The sequence below is a fragment of the Alligator mississippiensis genome, chromosome 4 (genome assembly GCF_030867095.1).
Source record: "Alligator mississippiensis isolate rAllMis1 chromosome 4, rAllMis1, whole genome shotgun sequence".
Classification (NCBI taxonomy): Eukaryota; Metazoa; Chordata; order Crocodylia; family Alligatoridae; genus Alligator; species Alligator mississippiensis.
In genome coordinates this window covers 213,892,404-213,917,155 of record NC_081827.1, presented here as the reverse complement: position 1 = coordinate 213,917,155, position 24,752 = coordinate 213,892,404, and the positions used below count along the sequence as shown (strand labels likewise).

Genomic DNA, 24,752 nt, shown 5'->3' with positions numbered 1-24,752 from the left:
GGTAAATCTCTTGTAGTGGCAGGGACGGGGGAGGGAAGAGGCATGGGGGGGGCAGATCAGTGCCCCTGCAGTGAGGGAGGAATTGGGGCTGGGGTTGGGACAGAGGCTGGGGCAAAAGCTGCCCAACTGGGGTGGGGGGATGCAGAGAGGGGGTGGGGCAGCTCCCGCCACTTCACACCACTGACCCAGGAGCAGCTCATCCAGCAGCTCTCGTTGCTGCTCCTGCTGCCAGTACAGGAGGGCATGGGGGGGGGTGCCCCTGGATATGTACCGGGCAGGCAGGGCTGGGGCTGTGCCAGGCAGACGGCAGAAAGCGTTGGGAGTGAGGTCTATGCCCTCCTGCCGCTCGCCCAGCTGGGGTGGAGTGGAGCCGCTGCACTGCCTCTGGACAAGAGGTGCGCAGCAATGGGAGCCACCCTGGACGAGCAGCGGCTTCGTTTGGTGCCCCACTGCCCCGCCCTGGCTGGGCCAGCGGTGGCAGGGCATGGGGGAGTGTGTTCCTGGATTGGGGTGGGTGGTTAAGTGGGGGCTGCAGCCACCCTAAAATTTGCCATAGCCCCTGCCGCCTGCCTGGAGTGTAGCCCGGCGCAGCCCCAGCCCCACCTGCCCTGATCTGGGGGTACATGCCCCCCCATGCCCTGTCGCCACTTGCCCAGCCTGGGATGGGGAGTGTGGGGCAAAGCTGCTGCTCATCCAGGAGGCGTGGAGAGGCCGGGGCAGCTCCTGCTGCAGTATGCCTCTTGTCTGGAGGCAGCGCAGTGGCTCCGCCCCACCCTGGCTGGGCGAGCGGCAGTAGGGCATAGCCTCTGCTCCCACGGCATCCACTGCTGCCTGGAGCACAGCCCTGGCCCCACCCACTCCTCGCAGATCTGAGGGCACATGACCCCATGCCCTCCTGGACAGGCTGCGGGAGCAGCGGCGAGAGGTGATGGACGACCTGCTCCCAGACTGGCAGTGCACAGTGGTAGGAGCTGCCTCACCCCTTCCCCGCACCCCCCCACCCCCTCCTAGCTGGGCAGCTTTTGCCTCAGCCCCTGTCCCAGTTCTAGCACCAATCCATTCCTCGCTGTTGGGAGGTTGATCTGCCCCCCATACCTCTTCCCCCCACCACAAGGGAGGTACCAGCTGGAGGCAGCTGTGTTAAGTGTTGTAATGGAACCAATCACCCCTTTATAACATTGTTCCTATGGGAAAATTGGTTCCAAGTTACAACGTTTCAACTTACAATGCAGTTTTCAGGAACCAATTATGTTGTAAGTCTGAGGACTGCCTGTATATGCTTTCCTCCTGGTCTACTCCCTGTGCTTCCCTAGATTGGGGATTGTCCAGTTGGGGGAATGGGCCAGGGGGATTGCCTTGCTGCTCCAGTCCTCTTCCGGACTAGTCTGGAAGAAGACTGAATCAGTGGGGCAAAGCTGTCCGCCCGCTTCCCAGACCAGGACCTGATTAGGGTAGTAGGCAGGTGTCTTGCTTCACTGCTTCCTCTACTCTGCTCCAAGCGACCAGAATCAGCAGAGGAGCAGCCAGTCTTTGCTTCTAGACTAGGGACTGCCCCCTAGGCTGCAATAGGAAGCCAGGGGTTTAGGGAAGCAGGCTCAGGTAAGTGTTTCCCCAGGCCTAGTGTGTCCCCCCGTTTTCTCCACCTGCTTTGAAATCACTATCTGCATTGGACATTTGGGTTTCAAAGTCAGAGGAGCTGGGAAAGCTCTCCACTCCCTGGTTTCTAACTCTCCCCACCCACTTCGCCACCTCCAGCTTTTTGAAATCACCGCACATGCTGCCAAGCTTGGTTTCAAAGCTAGGGGTTGGAAAAGCTCAACCTCTTCTCATGGGATTTAAATGCTTCCTGTACCACCCAGCTGAGCAGCACATGCAGTGATTTCAAAGCCTGTGGGGACCTGGGGTTGGGAAAGCACTCCCTGTCACAGTTCCTGGCCCTGAAACCTTTAAATGCCACCCACATCACCCAGCTAGGGAACATAGGAAGTAGTTTTGAAGCCCACAGGGTCACAAACATCCTTGCCATGGTTGCCAGCCCTACGAGGTTTAAATGCCTCCCATGCTGTGCCACTCAGCTGGACAAGTGCCTGTGCAGCCCATCTGAACTGCACATGCAGCAAATTACAGGCTGTGGGGGCTGCCTGTTTGACAGCATGGGAGAGGACAAGCTATCAAGTAATAGGCTCCCCTAAGAGCAGGGGTGGCCCAGGGAGCAGCCCTCTAGTGCACTGTTTCTCAACCTGTGGATTGCGACCCAAAAGTGGGTTGCAAGAATATATTAAAAGGTTGCGAACAAACTTTAAAAATGGGTTCTCCTTTAAAGGAGAAAAATGGAAATCATGGCTTCTCCCTTGCAGGCTAGCAGAGTTCCAGCCTGCACAGGGCTGCTTGGGGTCCCCCTTGCCCCACACAAAGGGGGGGGGGGGCGGCACAGTGGGTCAGGAGTGAGGGACACTGAGTTGGGACTGACCATTGATATTTATAAATGGGTACAAAAAAGGTCCTGGTACAAAAAAGGTTGGGAACCACTGCTCTAGTGGCCCCTGACTGGAGAGCTCACCTATGTAGCGCTCCAGCTAGGGGCTGAAATCCAGGCATGCGCTTGCTCTCTGCCTGTCTATTCACTGTCTGTGGCCTCTTAAGTCTAAAAAGGAACAGAATTAGAATTCAAAGAAACACATTACTGCGTTACTGTACTAGCTCTTAGCTTTTAGCATTCTCAGAATGCTAAATGCCAATATTAACCCTGTTTGGTGTACTGAGTAATGTTTTCAAAAAGCATCATTGAATTCAGGATTTTAAGTCACATTGTTGCTTTTGAATATGTTACCTTTTAATGTGCTATAGTTCTGCCATGAAAATTTGGATTGGAGTTGTTAAAATCATATTTTCTTTCAACACAAGTACTAAAATGTAATAAAATCATCAGTTAAGGTAGGACTGTCTGATTCATCCATCTTACTATTCAAACGCTCAGAATTTTGTTCCAAAACAAGTTTCCCTTTGAGTTTAATGAATAATAAAATGCAGAGAACTCCTACAGTTCCTCATGTTTACCATCAAATGGGCAAGCTGAACATCACCATTTTGATATTAAGTTTCTGAACAGTATCTAACAAAACACCACACACATATTCAACATGTCACTACGTAAATTATTCAATTAAGGAGTTTTGTGGGTGATATCTTTTTATTGGACAAACTGCATGGTTAGGATAAAGTGAGGCAAACTTTTGAATACAAGGCATTTTTAATCAGATCTGATGATGAATGACCCGATGAAGAATGCCTTGTATTTGAAAGTTTGTCTCACTTTATTCCAACCCTGCAGTTCGTCCAATAAAAAGATACACCCACAAAAATCCTTCTCTCTCATACGATTCCTGGACCATCATAGCTACATCAGTCCAACACTACCCCTGCATAAACTAAGAATTCAGTGATTAAAAAGCAATATGTAATGACAGTTAAATATGCATTATACCCATACATCCCTGAGTGAAGGCCTCATGATAACAAGATAGCTGGGGGGTTTTTTAAACTTCACCATTTTGTTTTCTGCACCAGAGTGAAAAAGAAATCTATTTAATACAACCTGCAATAATTAGTCTTCTAAATTTATTTCTCTGTTGCTAGTGTAAATACTTTCCAAAATAAAGTGTGGACAGATTAAGAGGCCTTCCCTGGAAACCCTTAACTTAAAATGCATGACTATTTTAAACCTAAATATTTATAAGCATATTTTTATCCATAAATAAAGCTCCTCTAGTGAAAGTGAAGTTGAAAACCCTGAAGCACAGCCGTTGTCTACTGTTCGTCCTGAGGAGATCCCTCCTGTACCAGAAAACAGATTTCTGATGAGAAAAAGTCCTCCTAAAGTAGATGAAAAAGACAAAGAGAGGAAGAGCAGGGAAAAAGAAAGAGAGAGGTAATATTTTTAAGTCAAACTGCTTATTTATAGTCATATGATCATGTTAATGCTTTTAGATGCTTGGGAACTTCAGGTTTCTTCCCATATCTCAGTGTGCTGCACTGCCAACTTAACTACTGGCATGGTATCTAATATATGTTGTCATCTTTAAAACTTGGTAAACACTTGGGCTTGAGTTGACCTGGATAAAAATAGTATATTCAGTTCATTGGCAGGTTCAGGGAAAACTATACATTTTGCTTTAGGGTGAATTCACAATTTTTTGGTAAATTAAAAAAAAATGTTTGGCATTAATCAGACAGTTTGCTTCAACAAAATCTAAATTTCACTTTGAACTTGAGTTCTCCGAAATAAATAAATAAATGATTATTTTTAGGAAGTCGAAGTTGTTTAAAAAAAAAACACTTGGAACTTTGCTTTGAATTTTCAGTTGATTTTAGAATGTCTCTAGATTTTGTTCAAAATGAGAAATATGTAAAACATTTTTATCTTACAGAATCCACAGCTTTCACTGGAAAACATGTGAAAAAATTGTTGAACACTAATTATGAACAATAGCATTTCCTTTTTTATAAATTGAATTTTAAACATCTGAGTAATGTGGATATTACAGTGGTGCATGTTAAGGAAACTTTCAGGGTAAATAATGGTAAGAAGGTAAATAAATTGGGGAACTTTAATCAATATTCTACTACATATGGAAAGTTAGCATCAACTAACTATTGGTGCTAATGATGATTGTTGGTGGTCAAATATGAAATATTGTTTAATTTAATTTCTAATGACATTCCTTAATTTGGACACTGTGTCCATCTACTCCAGGTTCCCATTCCTGGCCATTGCTAGCATAAGAAATACCATTACCTGGTCATATAGAGAATTATTTTCTGACTCCAGGTGGTTAGTTAATGGTTGGCTAATGTTTTGGAGTATTAGGGTTGTAGTTTGTATATTTGATGAGATAAAGAGCAATTAGATAATTATCTAAGACCTCTTTAAAGTTTACTAAACTCTTGGTTTTGAGATTCTGTAATGCAGCAGTTCTCAACCTTTTTAAACTCAGGGCACCCTTTATCAGACTCAGGTCTTCCCTCCATAACTTTGGTGAATCGAGCAGCATCCTGTTCCAAGAACGAACTTATTACAGTGCTCACCTCCTTGCAGAGGGCCCAGGCAGGGAAAGCCTTTATCTACTTATCTCCTCACACCTGGAGCCTGAGCCTTCCGTTATCTGCATATCTCCTCACACCTTATCTATCTCCTCACATTTGCTGCAGCATCCTTCAGAGGATTCTGTTAGGGGTGCACCAATAGAGGTTTTTGGAGCCAATACCGATAGCCGATTTTTAAGGAGGCATATCAGCCAATACCAATCCAATTTCCGATACCAGTGTCCAGCTGGTAAGTCTGTTGTGGTGGAAGGGGAGGCAGGAGTGAAGGGGCATGGGGGTGCAGATCAAGGTCCCCCATGGTGAGGGAGGGGGGCTGGGGCTAGGACAGGGGCTGGGGTTGGGGCAAGTGCTGCCCAGCCAGGGCAGGGCAGGCATGAGACTGAGTCGTGGCTCGTCCGGGGGGAGGGCAGCTCCTACCACTGTATGCCGCTTGTCTGGGAGCCGCTTGCCTGCTTGTCTGGCAGCTCCCTTCACTGCTCTCACTGCTTGTCTGGGAGGGCATGGGGGAGCGTGTACCCCCGAATCTGTGAGGTGGGGCAGGTGCTATGTCAGACTGTGTTTGGGGTGGGTGGCGGTGGCACTGGGAGCAGGGCTACAGGGGAGCTGCAGCAACCCCAAAATTTGCTGTAGCCCCCACATAGCCCCTGCTCTCGGTGCTGCTGCTGCCCGCCCCAAGCGCAGCCTGATGCGGCCCCTGCCCTGTGCAGATCTGGGGGCACAGGCCCCCTGCCCCGTGCCTTCCCAGTCATAGATTCATAGATTCATAGATGTTAGGGTCGGAAGGGACCTCAATAGATCATCGAGTCCGACCCCCTGCATAAGCAGGAAAGAGTGCTGGGTCTAGATGACCCCAGCTAGATACTCATCTAACCTCTTCTTGAAGACCCCCAGGGTAGGGGAGAGCACCACCTCCCTTGGGAGCCCGTTCCAGAGCTTGGCCACTCTAACTGTGAAGAAGTTCTTCCTGATGTCCAATCTAAATCTGCTCTCTGCTAGCTTGTGGCCATTGTTTCTTGTAACCCCCAGGGGTGCCTTGGTGAATAAATACTCACCAATTCCCTTCTGTGCCCCCGTGATGAACTTATAGGCAGCTACAAGGTCGCCTCTCAACCTTCTCTTGTGGAGGCTGAAAAGGTCCAGTTTCTCTAGTCTCTCCTCGTAGGGCTTGGACTGCAGGCCCTTAACCATACAAGTGGCCCTTCTCTGGACCCTCTCCAGGTTATCCGCATCCCTCTTGAATTGCGGCACCCAGAATTGCACGCAGTACTCCAACTGCGGTCTGACCAGTGCCCGATACAGGGGAAGTATCACCTCCTTGGACCTATTCGTCATGCATCTGGTGATGCATGATAAAGTGCCATTGGCTTTTCTGATGGCTTTGTCACACTGCCGACTCATGTTCATCTTGGAGTCCACTAGGACTCCAAGATCCCTTTCCATCTCTGTGCCACCCAGCAGGTCATTTCCTAGGCTGTAGGTGTGCTGGACATTTTTCCTCCCTAGGTGCAGCACTTTGCATTTCTCCTTGTTGAACTGCATTCTGTTGTTTTCTGCCCACTTGTCCAACCTGTCCAGGTCTGCCTGCAGCTGTTCCCTGCCCTCTGGCATGTCCACATCTCCCCATAGCTTTGTGTCATCTGCAAACTTGGACAGAGTACATTTCACTCCCTCGTCCAAGTCACTGATGAAGACATTAAAGAGTATCGGTCCAAGGACCGAGCCCTGCGGGACCCCACTGCCCACACCCTTCCAGGTCAAAACCGATCCATCTACCACGACTCTCTGGGTGTGACCCTCCAGCCAATTCGCCACCCACCGGACTGTGTAGTCATCCAAGTCGCAGCCTCTTAACTTGTTCACCAGTATGGGGTGGGATACCGTATCGAAGGCCTTCCTGAAGTCTAAGTATATGACATCCACCCCTCCTCCTGTGTCCTGGCGTTTCGTAACCTGGTCATAAAAAGAGACTAGAATGGTCAGGCACGATCTGCCTGCCACGAACCCGTGCTGGTTCCCCCTCAGCATAATTTGTCCTGCCGGGCTCTCGCAAATGTGAGCCTTGATAATTTTTTCAAAGACTTTGCCAAGGATGGCGATGAGACTGACTGGCCTATAGTTGCCTGGGTCCTCCTTCCTCCCCTTCTTGAAAATGGGGACCACATTGGCCCTTTTCCAGTCCTCCGGGACTTGGCCTGTGCGCCACGAGCGTTCGAATATTCCCGCCAGTGGCTCTGCAATGATGTCGGCCAGTGCCTTCAGCACCCTCGGATGGAGCTCATCCGGGCCTGCCGACTTAAAGGCATCCAGTTCCTCCAAGTGACTGCACCATCTCAAGGTCTACGCATGGAAGTCTGGCGCCTTGCTGCTGCCTCTCTACAACCCCAGTGAGAGACTTGTCGTGTCCCTCGCTTAGGAACACTGAGGCAAAGAACTCGTTGAGGAGTTCAGCCTTGTCCCCCCTGTCCGTCACCAGTTGTTTCTGCCCATTTAGCAGGGGTCCTATTCCTCCCTGGGTCTTCCTTTTACTCCCTAATCCCTAGTCGAGCAGTGGGAGCCATTGGATGATGGGCTGCCAGATGAGTGGGTCCTGGATGAATGCTGCACAATGGTGGGAGCTGCCGTTCCATCTCATGCCCACCTCACCGTGGCTGGGCAGCGCTTGCCCCAGTCCCTGTCCCAGCCCCACCCTCTCCCTCACTGTGGGGGGGCCTCGATCTGCTCCCTCACACCCCTTCCCTCCCCCCTCTCCTTCCACCACAACAGACTTACCAGCTGGACACTGCTCTTCAAGCTGCGGGGTTGTGCTCCTTGCCACCTATTTGCTGCGCTGTGGCTGAGCATGCACAGGCCATTTATCAGCCAAATTATTGGCCATATCAGGCTAACTTCCAATGCAGACAGTTGTCTTTATATTGGTGCCGATCCGATATCGGACTGATGTATCGGTTCACCTCTAGATTCTGTGGCACCCTTGTTGAAAATCACATCACATAGGAAGAAGTTCTGTTAATTGTGGCAGATACACCTTAAATCAGAGCTGATCCTTTCCGATGAAGGTTGGAACAATACTGGTAGATCAGTATGGTAGAGCTTGTACCAGCGTGGCTGTTACTGTCTAGTACTTAACCAGTGGCTAAATGGACTTGCTCGTTCTTTACAGCTTCTATAAGCAGTAATTCAAATGCAAGTTATTAATTATTTCTGCAGGACCCAGAGGAGTGTTCCTATGCTTTAAAATGCAGGGTTCCTCTCATGAAGAATTTATCATGATACAGAGAATGAGGAATGACAGAGGTGAAGAAAAGAGAGGTTTTTATAATATTATGATACGATAACTTTGTAGTACCTGCAATCATATTGAGGTTTCAGAATGTTTTAATACCGAGTCCCCTCCAAAAATGTGTGAGGGATTGCTTCTTTCTCTCTGCCTCCAAATAATTTTCTTAAATGTTATGCTTTCTGAATAGACATTGACCAGGATTGTAAAACTATTGTATTGTTCATGATGACCATTAGTTACTGACTGGACTGGTAAATGAGAATGACAATTGAATCTCTGTTTTCATGAAGTTTTAGCTTGTTTAATTTGCAAAAAATAATTCAAACAGTCTTTACTCTTTTATCCTTCTAAAAAGAGTGTAATGGTATCAGTTTTCTCTTCATTTTTAGTAATCCAGCAAACTCCCAGTCAACATACCAGAGAAGGCTTTTAGTAACCAGATCTGGAAGAAAAATAAAAGGACGAGGCCCTAGGGTAAGTATATAAAAAATGTTTGTGGCAGAAATGTGTACACTTGTAAAATCCAAGGATGTTAAAACAATTGTACAGATTTCTTGGAAAGAAGAAAGGTGGTTATTAACCCCCATTTTACAATGTATTAAGGAGGAAGAGAAATTAAGCCATTGTAGTTAATGATTTGGTAAGAGAGTAATGGAGCTGTGATTAGAATCCAGCAGGTCTGACTCCCAGGATTTCTGGTCTGTTCACCAATGGGCAATGCTAAGAGCACTAGTTCAGCTAAACCAATGTGTTTAGCTGAACTGGTATGAGATCTATTGTATATTTTGGCTTTATCAGCAGAATTCATTTTTACTACTATATCAACTTAGACTTTATTGAAATGGTGGGGAAAAGCAGTCCACCAGAACCATATGCATTCTGGCTTAAGACAGACAGAAGCTTCAGGCTGGCTAGAGCCAACACAAGTTCAAATCAACCAGTGTTACAAGCTTAGTTATTTTCTTTTGAACATCCATGTTGTAAACAAGGTTAATCATTTCAGCAAAATAATGTTATCCGCAACAGGCTTAAAAAACACACTGATAAGCAAAGCCTGTTCAAATATATTGTGCAGTATTCAATGATCTAGAAATGTTGGGATATAAGCTATAATATAGAATCACTAGTGTAACTTTTCCTTCATGTCTGAGTCAGAGTTTCCATAGAGTACTGTCTTCCTCATCCTTAAACTTGATTAGATCAAAACGCGTCAGGCTTTAAGAGTCAGCTGTTTGATTATTATATTCATTAAACGTGAATTCCATCACTATTTTATCCCATGATAGAAGCTTTCAGTGTCACTTGAATTCTTGCCCTTAACTAAATGTTTTGAAAGATGTTTGTCTGGCGGTGCTTATTAAAGCAAAAGGCAGTTTTGTTGCAGGAAGGGAGTGGGCAGTTTTAATATCTAAAAGATTTTCAGATACAGTCCAGCAGCTGTTTTCCAAATGAAGATTCATTTGCCATCATTGAGAATTCAGTGGAAGTTTTTTGATGCATCATTTTGGGTATCCCATTTTAGCACAGCATAGTTTATTTTGTGTCAGTGAGGTAATATTATCTTATACTTCAGAGTTACTCAGAATGTAAAAGCAGCTTTATTTTCTGATATGAATTTGAGTTATTTAGATTGGGATCGGCAGAAAAACACTTTTGTTTTAGTTTTAAGCAAGACAGTGGTCAAAACTGGTTTAAGTCCGTTGAAACTGGCTTTCATTAGGCAAGCATTCCAGAAACTACTATAGTGTTCTAGATTTGGTAATGTGAAGAAATTTGTCAGTGATAAACCAAAATGGCAAAAAAAAAAAAATATATGAAGAGTTCCGCAAGAACCAAGAAAAAACAACCATTTTTCATAAGCTGCAGTTGTACCTTTCATTTTATGAACATTCTGGGAAAAGACTTACCTAATTCTGTGAAACCTATTGTTAGGCAAGGGCTAGAGCAGGGGTGGGCAGTTGTTTCACCTGGCGGTCCATCTAACAATTGTGGTGAGCCATCAAGGGCCACACACACAAAATCTTTTAGAAGATCTCATTTTAACAAATTCTAGATAAAAATCATGTATTAAAAATCAAATATCTTCTATAACATATTTAATTTTATTTAAAAATCATTTTTGTCCTGATTTATGTGTTTTTGAGTAGGGTATATAAAGGCAATTGCATAGCAGTTGAAAATAGTCTTACTCTTGTATATTGTGGTTGGGGGGAAGTGTGCGCACGTGTATGAGCCCATATGCTAGGTCCCGGGAGCTGGTGAGGGGCTGGGATGGGGTACACGCAGCAGAGCTCACCTGGGCAGTGCGATGCATGTGTGGTCTGCTTAGGACTGAGTTCTGTCTGGGGTGCTGCCCATGCTGCGCTGCCACCCACATCCACCCTGTGCCTGACAGCCCCAGTCAGCGCACGCAGCTTTCTGGTGGAGCTGCTCCTGCTGCTTTTGCAGCCACCTGGGTACTGCTTAGCTCCTCCTGCCTCCAGTGGCTCCTCCTCCTCTTCTCCTGCCCCAGCTGTACCACTCCAGGCAGCAGGTATTGTGGAGAAGCAGTGGTGGCCATAGGGATGCATGCCAGGTACCACATGCTCAGCCATGCATGGCACGAAGCTACAGCTGGGCAGCTCCTACCCCAGTGTGTGGGGCTCCAGCTCCTGGCTGCCTTTCACTCACTCAGCTGTCTGCAGGTGGCTGTTCATCGTGCAGCTTCCTCCTTACCTGGCTGGGCACACAGCTGCTGCTGCTTTCCCCGTGCTACCTGCTGCCCAGAGCAGTGCAGCATGGGCAGGGGGCAGAGAAATAGGTGGGGGGGAGGGGAGCCTAGCAGTACCTGGGTGGCGGCAGCAGCATCCCTGCCAGGTGCTGCACTTTGGCTGCGGGCGGTGCTTGGCCCCATGCGTAGCACCACAGGGGCAGCCGTGGGCTAGATGCAATTGGTGGGTTGGATCCAGCTTGCGGGCTCTATTTTGTCCACCCCTGTCCTAGAGATTAGAAATACTGCTAAGCCCTCCATGCTGCTGAAGTCCATCTTAATAATTAAGCAGTCTGCTATGCCCCAACTGCCTGCAGAAACTAGGTGGAACATCCAAGTGGCATACTTTGAAACTTTTCTGAAAAATTGTAGTGACACTCAATAAAACAGTTAAAATAATCAACAGGATACAGTTGCACAAAGAGGTAGAGCATCTATGTCAACAACTAAAACCAATAGCAGTTAGTCTTGACCAATTCCAGAATGAACATGCCACAATTGCAGATGTAACAAAAAAGACTACTTCTCACACACAATGAAGGTGAGAATCAAAGCAAAGCTGATCAAGGCTGGGGCATGGGACAGATGTAATGTTGAAGTGCTCCAAACAATGAGCATGCAGAAGTGCACAGCTGAAGAAGCACTTAAAAAATAGCTCAAGTCCTTAAAAAATGACCCTTCAATAAATGAGAAAGATCTTCTGAAGTGCTTCCTTTTGAATTGTCTCCTGAAATATTTGGGCAGTCCACAGATCATAACAAAGGTTTGTTTGGTTCTCTGGTTTCTCACAGTGCTCTGTATCCCCCTGCTTAGGGCCTCCGTCGAGTGGTGTGAATACTTAGTTTCAGGAGTGTTGGTTGTAGCTGTGTTGGTCTAAGGACATAGGCAGACAAGGTTATTTGGGTAAATCTGATATATTTTATTGGTAAGCACTCTCCTATGTGTTTAGCTGTCCTTGGAAGCAGAGAAAGCAGGGGACAGGGCAACCCATTAGTGGAGGCTGTAGTTAGGAGCTTTGGTGGGAGGATGTGGTTAGGGGCTATACATGTGTACAACACTGAAGTGTGGGACTTGAAGATCTTCAAAGGCATGTATACCCACAGCCTAGACTTAATGATTATGTGACCCCAGCTCACTTGTTATAACCTATAAATTTGGTCCACAACGCACATTTTTTAATTTAAGTGGAGAAGTTACTCAACAGGAGATTTTGTAAATTGATTCGTACTGTTTGCTTCTGATGGTTAATTTCCAGGTACAGGAAAGTCCCTACCCTAAAGTGTTCTTTTTGGAGGCTATGTGGATGAATGTAAAATGATCAGCATGGTAATCTTCAATGAAAAAAATACCATATATACGCAAATACTCCCCCACCCCCACCCACCCAATAATTGGATTCTGTGTATGGAAAGTTTATAAATTTGAGATAATTTTCAGGTATAGAATCTAATTATTGGAGGTTTGCCTTAAATTTGTCCCCCTCCCAGTGCTACAGCAGGGAAAATAAATGGGAGGGGGGGTCAGGTAGCTTTCTTGCCCTCTGCCTTCTCTCTGCAGTCCTTTTTATTCCCCACACCCCTTACTGTCAGACCCTGCTCTCCCTGAGCACAAAGATGTGATGGGTAAATTTGAAACAGGCTTTAAAATAAACATGCCTGTAGTTAGTTCAGTTTATCCAGTCTTGATGCATTTTAACTTTTCTGAAACTGCTGCAAGTTTTAGCACAGGTGCTCCATAAATACACTTTTAAGCAGCATTTTTATACCTACTTCTGTATTGTAAAAACTACCTACTTCTATATAGTAAACTACTAGGGCTGTGCAAAACTTTGGTTGCTCATTCAATTCAGAGGAGATTTGGCCTGATTTGGTGGCTGAATCTCCGAATCCGAATTGAATCAGGAGACCCATTAATCGCTCCGAATCAAATCAGAAGCCTCCAATTCAATTTGAAGAGATTCGATAATTCAGCCACAGACACAGCTTTGCATGTTTTTTCTACATGCCTTGAGGTACCAGGCATGGCTTGTGAATGCTGAGATGGTGGGGCGGATGAAGTGTCCTATGGGAGCACAGAGGGGTCTTCTGCGCGCTTGGCAGCAGACATGAAAGTGAACCAGAAGCACTTCTGGTGTGGGGAACGCCCCTGGCTTGGTAGCTGGTGCCTCCTGGGTCTGGGGTGGGGGGTACCTGGGGTCCCTCAGTGACCAATCACTAAGCCGGGGGAGCGTGGGGGGAGGGTTCCCCACATGCTCGGCAGTGGACCCGGAAGTGGACTGGAAGTATTTCCGGTCTGCTTCTGGGTCCTCTGCCAAGGAAGGGGACACTATCTGCCCCACCATCTCAGCGTTCACAAGCCATGCTTGGTAACTTGAGGTATGTAGAAAAAATGTGTAAAGCTGTGTCTCTGATTCTCCAAATCAGAATTGAATCTTCAGATTCAGCTGGTCCGAATCAGCGAATCGAATAACTGTCCCTGAATCGGGCCAAATCCAAATCAAATACTGCCTGCTTCACTCACCCGTATAAACTATATACTTCTATATAGTACAAACTATGCATGATATTAGTCCGAAGCCAAAAAGGCTCATGATTTACCATATGGATCATTGAGCTGGGCCTCAGCAGAGTCAACAGCATTTCAAGCTATGGTGACCCTGCAGCTCAGCATTGCTTAGTGTATGTGTGTACTCCAGATACCACCCAAAAAGCGTCCATGTGCTAATCAGTCCTTACTCATGACTGGCACTAGGTGTTCTTGTCATGAGACCTGGGATCCTCCCAAAATGTATATGCAGAAGAGGCACGGGGTGACCTGGCCCAGCTCCACCTCATGGGGCATATCCACACGTGCAGACACGTGTGCTTGCAGCAGCTCAAATAGAAGCGGTGCAAATTGGAGCCAGGGCTTTTTGCCTTGGTGCACATGCCCAGACATGCATTTTAGTATGGGGCAGATTGTGCCACTTGGGGCAAAATAACCCTGTCTGTTTCCTCCCAGATCTGCAGCCCCAGGGGAACTAGAGGCAGTATAAAAAGTTGCCAGGGGCAGCATGAAAAGCTGCCCTGTGCTGGCCCCAGCAATATAAAAACCTGCCCTAGCAAGCAGCTCAGGGCTACTCCCTTCTCAGGAGCTTTGGGGCCCGGCCAATTGGTATCTGGGGATACTAGCTCCTTGTGTCAGCTGGACTGCTGCAGCAGCATGCCAAATCCATTTTTTTAAATACCCCAAAATTCATGTTCTTCCACACACACACACACAGAGAGAGAGAGAGAGATCTGTTGGGCAATGCTTTACTGATATATTTACAACGTTAAAGGAGTTTGGAAGCCTACCAGTGTATCATAATAATAAAATAAATTCTAAATATCTGTATGTGTTGATGTATGCTTTTGGTTTTCTTCTCACGTGATGGGGGGATGTGGGGTTTGCAGGAGTGGGGTAGGAAGGAATGTGGGGAAAGGTAGGTGGGTGTGGAGGGATGTGAGTCGGTGTGGGATGATTGTGGGGGGACTGTGAGTGTGGGGGGACCTTGTAGGGGGACTGCTCAGGAGGGGTGTGTCCCCTGGCTCCCACAGGGTGCAGCCCCCCCACAGCACATGGATTGCCTCCCCTGCAGGGCCCCAGCTCCACCCTGGAGGGCCACAGACCCCCCACCATAGGATCCCAGGCACTCTGCAGGGCCACAGCCCCCCCCCCACCCCCCCAGCAGGATCCCAGCCATCCTGCAGGGCCACAGCCCCCTTGTGCAGGGCCTACAACTTACCCCCTGCAGCAGCAGGAGGGGGACGCTCACAGCCCGCTGCTTCCAGCCCCTCCACAGTGTGGCACGGCCCCGAGCAGCTCAGAGCTGGTGCTGCCTGTGTTGCTCATCGGGGACCAGCGTTACCTGCAGGTGTCACCCGGGGGCCGGTGCCACTTGTGGGGACCGTGTGTCACACTGCGCTGGGTCCTGCTGCCATGGAACCAGCCCAGCCTGGCAGCACGAGCTGTCACAGTGCTAGCAGGACCCAGCTTGGCTCAGTGTGCTGTCCCTATGTACTGTGCCGGGTCCTGCCTCTGGTGGCAGTGCTGCTTGCCCTGTGGTGTGTGTGGACAGGAGGCACGCAATGGGACCTAGCCCAGCACAGCTCACTAGTCCAGCTTTGCACTGGAGTGGGATGCACAGCTCCAGGAGGCTCAGCTCCTTTGCAAACGCACGCTAGCTGCGTGGCCCAGGCCAGATTGGATTGGATCAGGTCGGGCTGGTGGGGCACATTTTCCATTAGCTCAGGCGTGCCTGAGCCTCATGGAAAAATGCACCCCACCAGCCCAGGTCACACAGCTAGCATGCATTTGCACAGGAGCTGTGCGTCCTGCTCCTGTGCAAAGCTGGGCTAGCGAGCTGCGCTGGGCTGGGTTGGGTTGAGTCCCCCTGGCCCCACACACCCCTGGGGATGGCTCTGGGGCTGCCACATATCTGCCTCCTTCCCCCCCCCCCCCCGGCAGCTGCATTGCCAGCAGCAGCAGGCAAGTGGGGCTGTGTAGGGCTGTGGCTCTGCTGCAGGCACAGCGGGCAGCAACACAGTGCTGTGACCTAGGCTCTATACATACTAAATGGACCTGGCCTGGCCTGACCCAGGTCGTGCACTAGCAAGCCGGACCAGGTCTGTTCAGCATGTACAGAGCCCGGGTCTTACAGTGCCACATCACTGCCTACTGTGACTGCAGCAGTCACAGCCTCGCTGCCTGCTGTCCCTGGCACCCCAGGGGCCAGGTGGTGGGGCAGGAGTGTGGCAGGCCCCTCTTCAGCCCTTCCACAAACCCACCCACTGGGACATGCCCCACACCCCCTGTCATCCCCCTCTACTCCCCATAGTCCCCATTAACTCCCTCCACTCCTGGCACCCCCCACCAATAGCCCCTGCCACTCCCCATAGCCCCTGACAGCCCCTGACATTCCCTCGCTGCTTCTGACAACACCCTCCACTCCCAACATCCCCTGCCACTCCTTATAGCCCCTGACATCCCCCAACAGTCCCAACACCCCCTGACATTCTCCTGCCACTCCTCACACCCACCCACACCCATAACCCCCCCCCCTCACATCCTTAACTTACCTTTGACAGTGCTGGGGGACAGCAGGAGCACCACAGAGACACTGGCCAGAAACCAAAGCATCTCGTTTGGAGGACCAACTCCTGGGTTGCCTCCAGGCATGGTTTGGGACTCTGTGGCATGGTTTGGTTTTTGGGGGGGTTTTTTGACCCCTGGATATCCAGGGGTCTAATTTTGCCCCTGTGCTGCAAATATGCAGCGCAGGGAACGTTTTTTTGTTCCTACACATACATGTGGACGTGTCCATGGAGAACAAGGTCACGCTAATCATATGTGACAGGCTGAGAGAGGGGGTGACAGAGGGATTCTGGGTGAGCTGTTTAGGGCCCAATTTTGTGATGTTTGCCAGATAGTTAAGGCTGGTGAAGAAACAGGAATCACTGGAAATGGGAAGGAGACAGCTCAGCTGTGGGAATGATGAGGAAACTGAAATGTATTCAGTGTAGTAGCTCACCATAATATGAAAAAGATTTGACATTGAGGGGAACTGAGCGCAGTGGGCACTACAGTATATCTTGCTCAGGTCAGATAGATTGCACTAACCTAACTTTGTGGTAAGTTCCCATCAGGATGTTTGCCCAATATGGGCCATGTGTTCTATAATCCTCAGTGTTGGTTGTGTTTAATCAGCTTCATAGCTGGTTTCCATTATTGAGCACCTGCTGTTTTTGGCAGCAGTTTAATGATAGGCAGTGTATTCAATTAAGTGTTCTTGTATGCAGATGTAAGATGAGGGGCTTCTTTCCCCGTGCTGATTGGGGGGAAAAAAACCCTTGCCATATATTCGAGTAAATATAATACTTAGATATGAAATTTGATACATTTGTGACTTGTTTCCAAGCAAGTGTAGCACCATCCACTTCAGTAGAAAGAATTTTCTCTATTTTCACTTTTCAGTAAAAATTATATTTCACTTTCAAAGTTTTGATTTGAATGTGTGAGAAGTATGGTACTAATTAGTAGTGATTAAGTCTGTGTGTTTTAATTCAAATAAATTCCAGTAATCAAATCTTGGTTAAAACCAGTGGTTGAAATTCTCTAACCATAGTTTAAATGGTGGAAACCAGGTTAAATCTTTAAGCAGTACCCCCTCTACCTTTCCCACTCCCCTCATTCATTTTCCTTATATGTATGTTGCCTGTACCTGCAGAAAAATTTATTCCTTGGCCCAAAGGTTAAGCATGGGAAACTTGGGGATAGGAGAAATAAGTATTTTGTGAGAGAGCTGTTGGTATACAAAAAGGGGCTTTAGAATATAACAATGAAGGACCATTTCATTAAAGGGGACCTTTGATAAAAGTACTGAAACACTGAATTAATTTTTAAGGACAAAATATTTTAGTCTGAAATAATTTATACAGTAAGATATTTTGCACATCAGCAAGACAGAGCAATAACAACTATCCTGATCCATGCTTAATGACTATTTTGCAAGTTTTTATGCTTCCTTACAACAAGATCAGTGCACAAGTTAAAGCTTTATTTTCCACATCTTTTATTATGAAGTTTGCCTGCTTTATTGAGATGAAGTTCTCCCTCATACTGGGCATAAGAGGAAGCATGACAAACATGAAAACAAGGTCTTTATGGTGTATGTTAGCTACAGGGATTCTGAATTGAAATAAGTTGTAGAGCAGTCCATTGGGAGCCTGTAGGGAGTACTGTAAATTAGTGCAACTCTGAGAAGTGTCTGATTTATTCTAGGGTTCTCTTTGACCCTGAGAAGCCCATAATCCAGACAGTAAAAAGATAACAAAAGCCATTTAGACTGTGAACACACATTCAAATAACCTGAGAGATTTCTCCCAGGTTTGCTCTCCAGGTAGAAAATGTTATCCAGAGCCGTGTATACTGACATTTGCGTGCCAAGGCCCTGAAGAGTGGAGAGCTTACAGTGCTGACACTGTGCAGCCAGGCTGTGCATACATCTCAGAGTGCTCTGCAGGCTCCCTTAGTTTTCCTGGCAACAGATCACAGCAGTGTATTAAGGCAGCCCTGATTGGCTGACCCAGAGTGCTCTTGGTCAGCCTGCATTTCCCTACAGCACACTGTGGGGATTGCGAAGAGGGAGTATTCTGGAGCAGCTGAATCCAGCAAATGACAGTCTCCTTCATGTGGGGGGGACAGGGGACAAGGGACTTTGTTCTCTTTTGAGAGAAACGATGGCATGTACAGACATTTGCTGTCCCTGGGGAAACTGTCCTGGGAGTGATTTAACCCTGACTGTTCGTTCCCAGGTTATTTTTCTTCTGGGCTGCCTGTTTTTACCCTGGGAGAAAAAGTCTGAACATTTGTACACTTGTGGTTTCTACTGGGAGAGCAGTGACTCTCTCATGAAAAACTGAATGCCTGTATGAGGCCTTAGTCTCTTCTTCTCTGGACTGTAAATTCTATCCTGCACCTCTCTTAGATGAAGCATGGAATCTAGCCTCTGCAGTATATTCTGAGTTGGATACTGGAAAATATGAAACTCAAACTTATATTTAACTTTTTTTCTTTTTTTCTAAAGCGCTATCGAACACCTTCCAGATCCAGGTCAAGGGATCGCTTCAGACGCAGTGAGACTCCTCCACATTGGAGGCAGGAAATGCAAAGAGCTCAAAGAATGAGAGTATCCAGTGGAGAAAGATGGATTAAGGGAGACAAGTAAGACACCATTAAAGTTATTTCTTTTTCTTTTCAATTTATATTTTTCATTGGCATTGATGCCAAGATTACAGTAGTACCTGTCTTTTTCTCAGTTTCTGTTGTATGGTAATGACATTTTTATTTTAAGACTAGAGTGAAATTTTGGGTTAGTTAACCCATTTCAACTTAAATCATGCTATACCTATTTTAAAGCACACTCATTTTGTTTATGATAAGTATATATAGTCATCAGTGTAGAAGTCATAAAGCAGATGACATTTTATTTAATTCAGAAGTTTTAAAAATAAAAAAATTTCTTTCTTCAAGGAGTGAAATTAATGAAAACAAGAAAGATAATCAAAAAAGCCCTGGTCGAGGAAAGGAAAGAAAAATATCAGACCACAGACAAGCCTCTGAGAGTCCAAATAGAAGAGGGGAAAAAGAAAAGAAAATAAAAGATCATAAATCTAGCAGCAAAGACAGGGAAACAAGGAGGAATTCAGAAAAAGACGACAAATATAACAAAAGCAAGGCTAAGAAAAGAGCTAAATCTAGAAGCCATAGCAAAAGCAGAGAGAAATCAAAAAGTAAAGAGAGAGACTCTAAGCACAACAGACATGAAGAAAAGAGATTAAGATCTAGAAGCAAAGAGAGAGAGTATGAGAAAGGTAAAGAAAAAGATAAGCACCATGATTCTAGAGGGAGAGAGAAAGAAAGGAGTAGAAGTAAGGAACGGTGTAAAAGAGCAGGCTCAAAAAGTAATGAACAAGATCATAGTAAAAGCAAAGACAGGGAAAAATATGCAAAATCGAGGAGCAGAGACCGTGACCAGGCTAAAGGAAAATATAGTTCCAATAGTAGGACAAGAGAACGAAGCAGAAGCAGAGACAGGGGGAGGAGAGCCAGATCTAGAAGTAGGGAAAGAGATCGCAGTAGAAGTAAAGAGTATTCAAGAAACAGGGATTCAAGAAGAAGAGGAAGATCAAGAAGTAGAGAGAGAAGAGGCACACCAGAAAAATATAGAGGAAGAGACAATAGAAGGAGAAGGGAATCAAGGAGCTCTGAGAGAGAAGAAAGTCAAAGCAGACACAGAGAAAGGTATTCAAATAGAGAAAGTAGAAGTTCATATAGAAAGAATGATGCTGAAAACCAAAGAAAGAAACGTTCAAGAAGTTATGAAAGTAGTAGCCCTGAGACCAGTAAAGAAAAAAAGGGTAGTAAAGATCAGGATAGTAAAGATCAGGATAGAAGCCCAGACTCAAAGAAAAGGCAAAGTAGCAAGGACCGAGAAATGAAAACATCATTTTCACGGAGAAGTAAAGAAAAGGAGAAGAGCAGATCTTCACTAGAAAAAGAAATCAACCAAAAATCCAAGAGTCAGGAGAGAGACCATGCTCACAGTAAGGATAAAAAGTCTGATCATGAATCAAGTCCTGGAACAGATGAAGACAGACATGGATGAATTTGTGGACTTGGCGTTTCCATTCTGCCTCAACATTTTAGAGGCATTTTGGGGAGCACTTTTTTTTTTTTTTTTTTTTTTTTTTTTAATGTGGACTTCAGTTTGGTCTTTTGATAATCTAAAACCTGGATCATTTGTACTGCTAAAGTTTTAATAAACTTGAAATGAAAACAAATTTTGTGTGTAACACAGTGTGCTGTGTTTTCACTATTTTATTGTTTTATGTATCCTTTTGTGTGTTGACGGCCAGGAGGGTACTTTTCTGTTGCATTTACTTTTTAATTTATAAATTTAGTTATCTCATTGCGAACAAATGACTGTTTATATAAAGAGGCATATGTGGTTTTCAAGGGGGAAAAACCTGCAAATATATTAAATGTCTTCTGAAGCTAGTAGAACTCTGCCAGTTGTATTTGTTATTACAGTGTAATTATGTTCATACTATAGTACGAAGAAAACCTGAGGAAATGGTTTTGCGTGGAATAAAGAGGGATTTTGTAATCACAAAGTGAAGTACTTTGCAATGAATCTTCATTTTACCTGCACTGCTGTCACATACTTTTGATCAGTGTTAACAGTAGAATTCATGTGTTCTCTGAGGCAGCCATCCATACTTGGGGGTCATTTTTTTGGAATAAACACTGTCACAAAATGTTTTATTTTATTTTTACAAAAATGCTAATCATTCAAAGTGAGAGTCTCTATAAACTTTTTTTTCTGTTTTGTGTTTCTGTGTTTGTCTACCGTGGAAAATTCAACTTTGGGTTTTCACCCAGTTTTGTTGCTTGTTTACAGTGGATACACAGAGATTGAGTGATTTAACTAGGATTCAATTTGTCTGTCCATATTTGTTCTTGGAAAGCAGTGGTTACTGAATACAACCAAGAACCAGGATTTCCACCTATTTATGATATTTCCTAGTTATTTGTTCAGGAGTGGCAATAACATCACAAAGAGTAGGAATGGGATGTCTCACTTTCCACAGCCTAAAAGTTCACCCACTGGGGAAAGGATAGGTTGCATGCTAGCCAATTATTCTAATCCTAGAAAAAAATTGCTATAATTACTATAAGCTATAATTGTGCCAGGAAAACATGCCTTGTGTTAGAATTTCATTCTGACAAATCTTAATGTTGAACCACTTCATTACATTAGTAACTGGTAGTATTGACATTCTGTGTCACTATTTTCCTTATATAACATTTCTCAGTGTGCATGTACAAAAGATTAGCATTGTCATTAAATCTTGCCTGAATTAAGTTTATTGCTATTCAGAAAATCGTCAGGTATTTTTTTTTTTTAAGGAGGAAACAAATAGCTTTTTTAAGAAGAAGAAAAAATCCAGGATGACGATTAATTTATGGACTAGCCTTTAAGTGAATAAAACTGCCAAGTTACTTTTTATTAGAAAGTACCTGGGGTTCCTGCATATGTCAAGGAACAACTTTTCATAATGTTTTAAATACACATTTTGCATTGTGGTGCTGTTATTAGGCAGAATAAGCAAAAATACTCATAAAGAGTATGAACAAATATAAACTTCAGCTGCTTTACATGGGGAGCGCTGCTCTGATTGCAGTACATGTTACCATTGAACTGTTATATCTCCATGACCCTGTAGTGATTCAAGTTAGCTGAATTGCCCTAACTTTGACCCTGGATGTGCAGGGTTTTGCTACACTTGTATCACTACAGGATTGTGCAGACAACAGTTACTTGTATCAATCGGTATCCATTGATATTGATAATACTGTTATATGCATTCATACCTAGACCATAAAAAGGCAACCATAACTGCTCCTTAGGAGGGGTTGTGATGTTAATGGAAGATCCATAATGGATCCTTTCGCAATATATGAATGTGAAGCAACTTTGAACCGAATAGCGTGTCAGGAAACTTAAATAACTGCAGCAGATCCCGTTGCATTGTTTTAGGTCTGACGTTAAAAAGCAAAGCAATTAGTTGAGAGCACTATCCAGTTCCTTGGGCATAGACCTTCTTGGCACACTTATGATCTGGTATGTAGATAATGTGCTGCAGTGTCTAATTTTAAAGATATATATATTGTAGAGTTTTTCATTATTTTTTTAGGGACTCTACCAAACAAAAAAAAAAAGTTGCTCTGTCTTTGCTGGTTCTTCAGCAGCATTTAATCAAAGACCAGTATTTGCATAGATACGAGTATACCTGTTAACACCACTGAAGACTCTGTAAAAGGAAAAAGAAAAAAAGCAAACTAAGTAGTAGCCATGTTGGCTCTTGCTGTGTAAAGAATTCATAAGAAAAAATTGCCCAGTTTGGGTTGTAGGGATAAGACAATCAGTAGAAAATAATTTTCAGGATTAAAACAAGGTTGCTATCAAACATAAGACATTTTTTTAATTGTGTATATTTAAAAAAAATTATCTTTAAAAGAAGGAGGATATTTTAGGGGACTAAAAAATGAAGCACTTTCAATTGTAGTTCGGGAATAATTTTAGGAAAGATAACCTTGTACAGTGTAGGTCTTACTTTAGGCATTAAAATATATTTTATAACCTTTCATATTTGTCACCTGCCTTGTTTTGGTGCAAAAGTAGTTTTGTGGTCGTCTTTACATTCTCTTTATAGTTTAAGGCAGTGGTTTTCAAACTGTGTTGTACAGAACCCTGGGACTCTGTACTAAGTGATTAGGAGTTCTGCAAAGAGATTGAAGATAATGGCAGGGTGGGCTCGGTGGTAGTGTACCATCATTGCCAGGCTGGGTTGCCTGGCTCTACATCAGTCTTTTGGATAGAGGTAGGGGTTCCATGGCAGTAGGGATATAAAAGGGTTCTGTGACTCTAGGAAGTTTGAAAACCACTCCTTTAAGGTACCTTATTTGTACTTGTACAATAGTAGGTTTAAATCCAATTGATGGGACAACACCAAAATGTTGACTTTTGACACAATTGGATTTTTTTATACCAAGAGGTATTAAGCTGTTCATGTTTAATTGCAGATGGTGAAATATTCTAAAGCACTCAGGGTTGGTCTGATTCTGATTCTGCTCCTGATAAAGTTGGTGGTAAATTATACCAATTGTGATCACTTTTAAAATCCTACCTGCAAAGTCTAAAGGGAGAGTTGAACTGTATGGATGTGTAACAGTGATAAATGTTTTATTTCAGAAAATGGAAAATTATGGTTTTGACTTTTTCTTTGAATGGAAAGCATATTCTAAATTTTAGTTAGAAGACAGGAATGATTTCATTAATCTCCCAAAACTGATCCTAATGGCATATCTGTGAGCCCTGTGGATTCAAAATAACATGTATAAGGACAGTGTTTTCTGAAATAATAATTTCACCATGATCAAGGAAGTCTTGTGATGTAGGAAGTTCATGTACTGATCAGATGCATTTCCACACTTCGGCTAGACGTTCTTTGTCAATCTAACGACCTCTAGTGGGTGCTAGTTTACTAATACATTTGAAATCATAGGCTTTGGACAGTGTATGATTGAAGGATGAAATGACATTTTCTTTGCAAAATTTACAGAAACAGTGCAGATGTGATGGTAGATATTCTGGATGATGTTGTATACCTAGAACTGCAGATTCCTCCTTGCAGGTGGATGGTACTATACTACTTTTTCAAAAGCCATTGCCTTTAAGAGAGATGCTGCCACTGTGATACATTTTTGGCTCCTATACAAAAATAGCCACAGTATTTGTGTTTTAAAAGGCTGTGATCAAATTTCACTCTTCCAATCTATCTAGTATCAGTACCCTATAAATGTTCACTTTCTGAATTCTCACACTGTAGGTTCTTTATGTAGATATCTCTGCACTGAGCTGCTTCAGGTACTTAGCCAATTGTGTCCAGATGGTTGCCTAGTTTATAATAGTATCAATCAGTATTTCACATTGATTTTTGCTTAAAGTAAACATAAAATGAGGTGTGTTTCTCTTTCCTAAACTCTGACTCCTTTTCTAGAATAGGTGATATATTAAAGGGGCAAAATTTTCCTGCTGGATATCCCTTTCAGGAGCAAAATGGATTTACTGTTCTTCTGACTGGCAGAAGCATCTTTATTGCTGATATAGTAAGAATTCTTATGCTATAAACCATCAAAATAAGCATACTGTACTTTATTAAATATATGTTTTTTTTCAGTTACCCCTCAGGTGTCTTTAGTATATGCAAGAAGACTGTATGAGAAAGGAGCTGGATATTTTTTTGTGTATATCATGCATCAATTTCAGTTAGTGGCTTAATTTCCAGGAGGATGTAAGCAACAGAGTTAATAAATTCTTATTTTTAATTCCCAAAGGAGACTGGTGGTATAAATCTTAAAAACCAAAACAAAAAAACTCTACATTTTTTCTTCGCTTGTTAGAGTGCAGTTATCCAAAAAATCCCAAACTGTCCACATTCTGCAAAATTTAGATTCTAAACTCTTAACTTGGCT

The 24,752-nt window shown here is 44.5% G+C and overlaps 1 protein-coding gene across 6 annotated transcripts in view; it reads left to right on the top strand.

Annotated features, from left to right (window-relative positions):
• The window catches only part of PPIG (peptidylprolyl isomerase G), a 53,283-nt gene extending 32,789 nt beyond the window's left edge, over window positions 1–20,494 (top strand). For all 6 annotated transcript variants that reach the window (XM_006268871.4, XM_019480503.2, XM_019480502.2 and 3 more), the window contains 4 exons: window positions 3,761–3,928; window positions 8,773–8,857; window positions 18,739–18,875; window positions 19,185–20,494. In XM_006268871.4, the coding sequence (XP_006268933.1) occupies window positions 3,761–3,928; window positions 8,773–8,857; window positions 18,739–18,875; window positions 19,185–20,319 (1,525 nt within the window). In that variant the 3' untranslated portion in view covers window positions 20,320–20,494. The remainder of the gene's footprint in view (window positions 1–3,760; window positions 3,929–8,772; window positions 8,858–18,738; window positions 18,876–19,184) is intronic.
• Window positions 20,495–24,752: the final 4,258 nt, after the last annotated feature.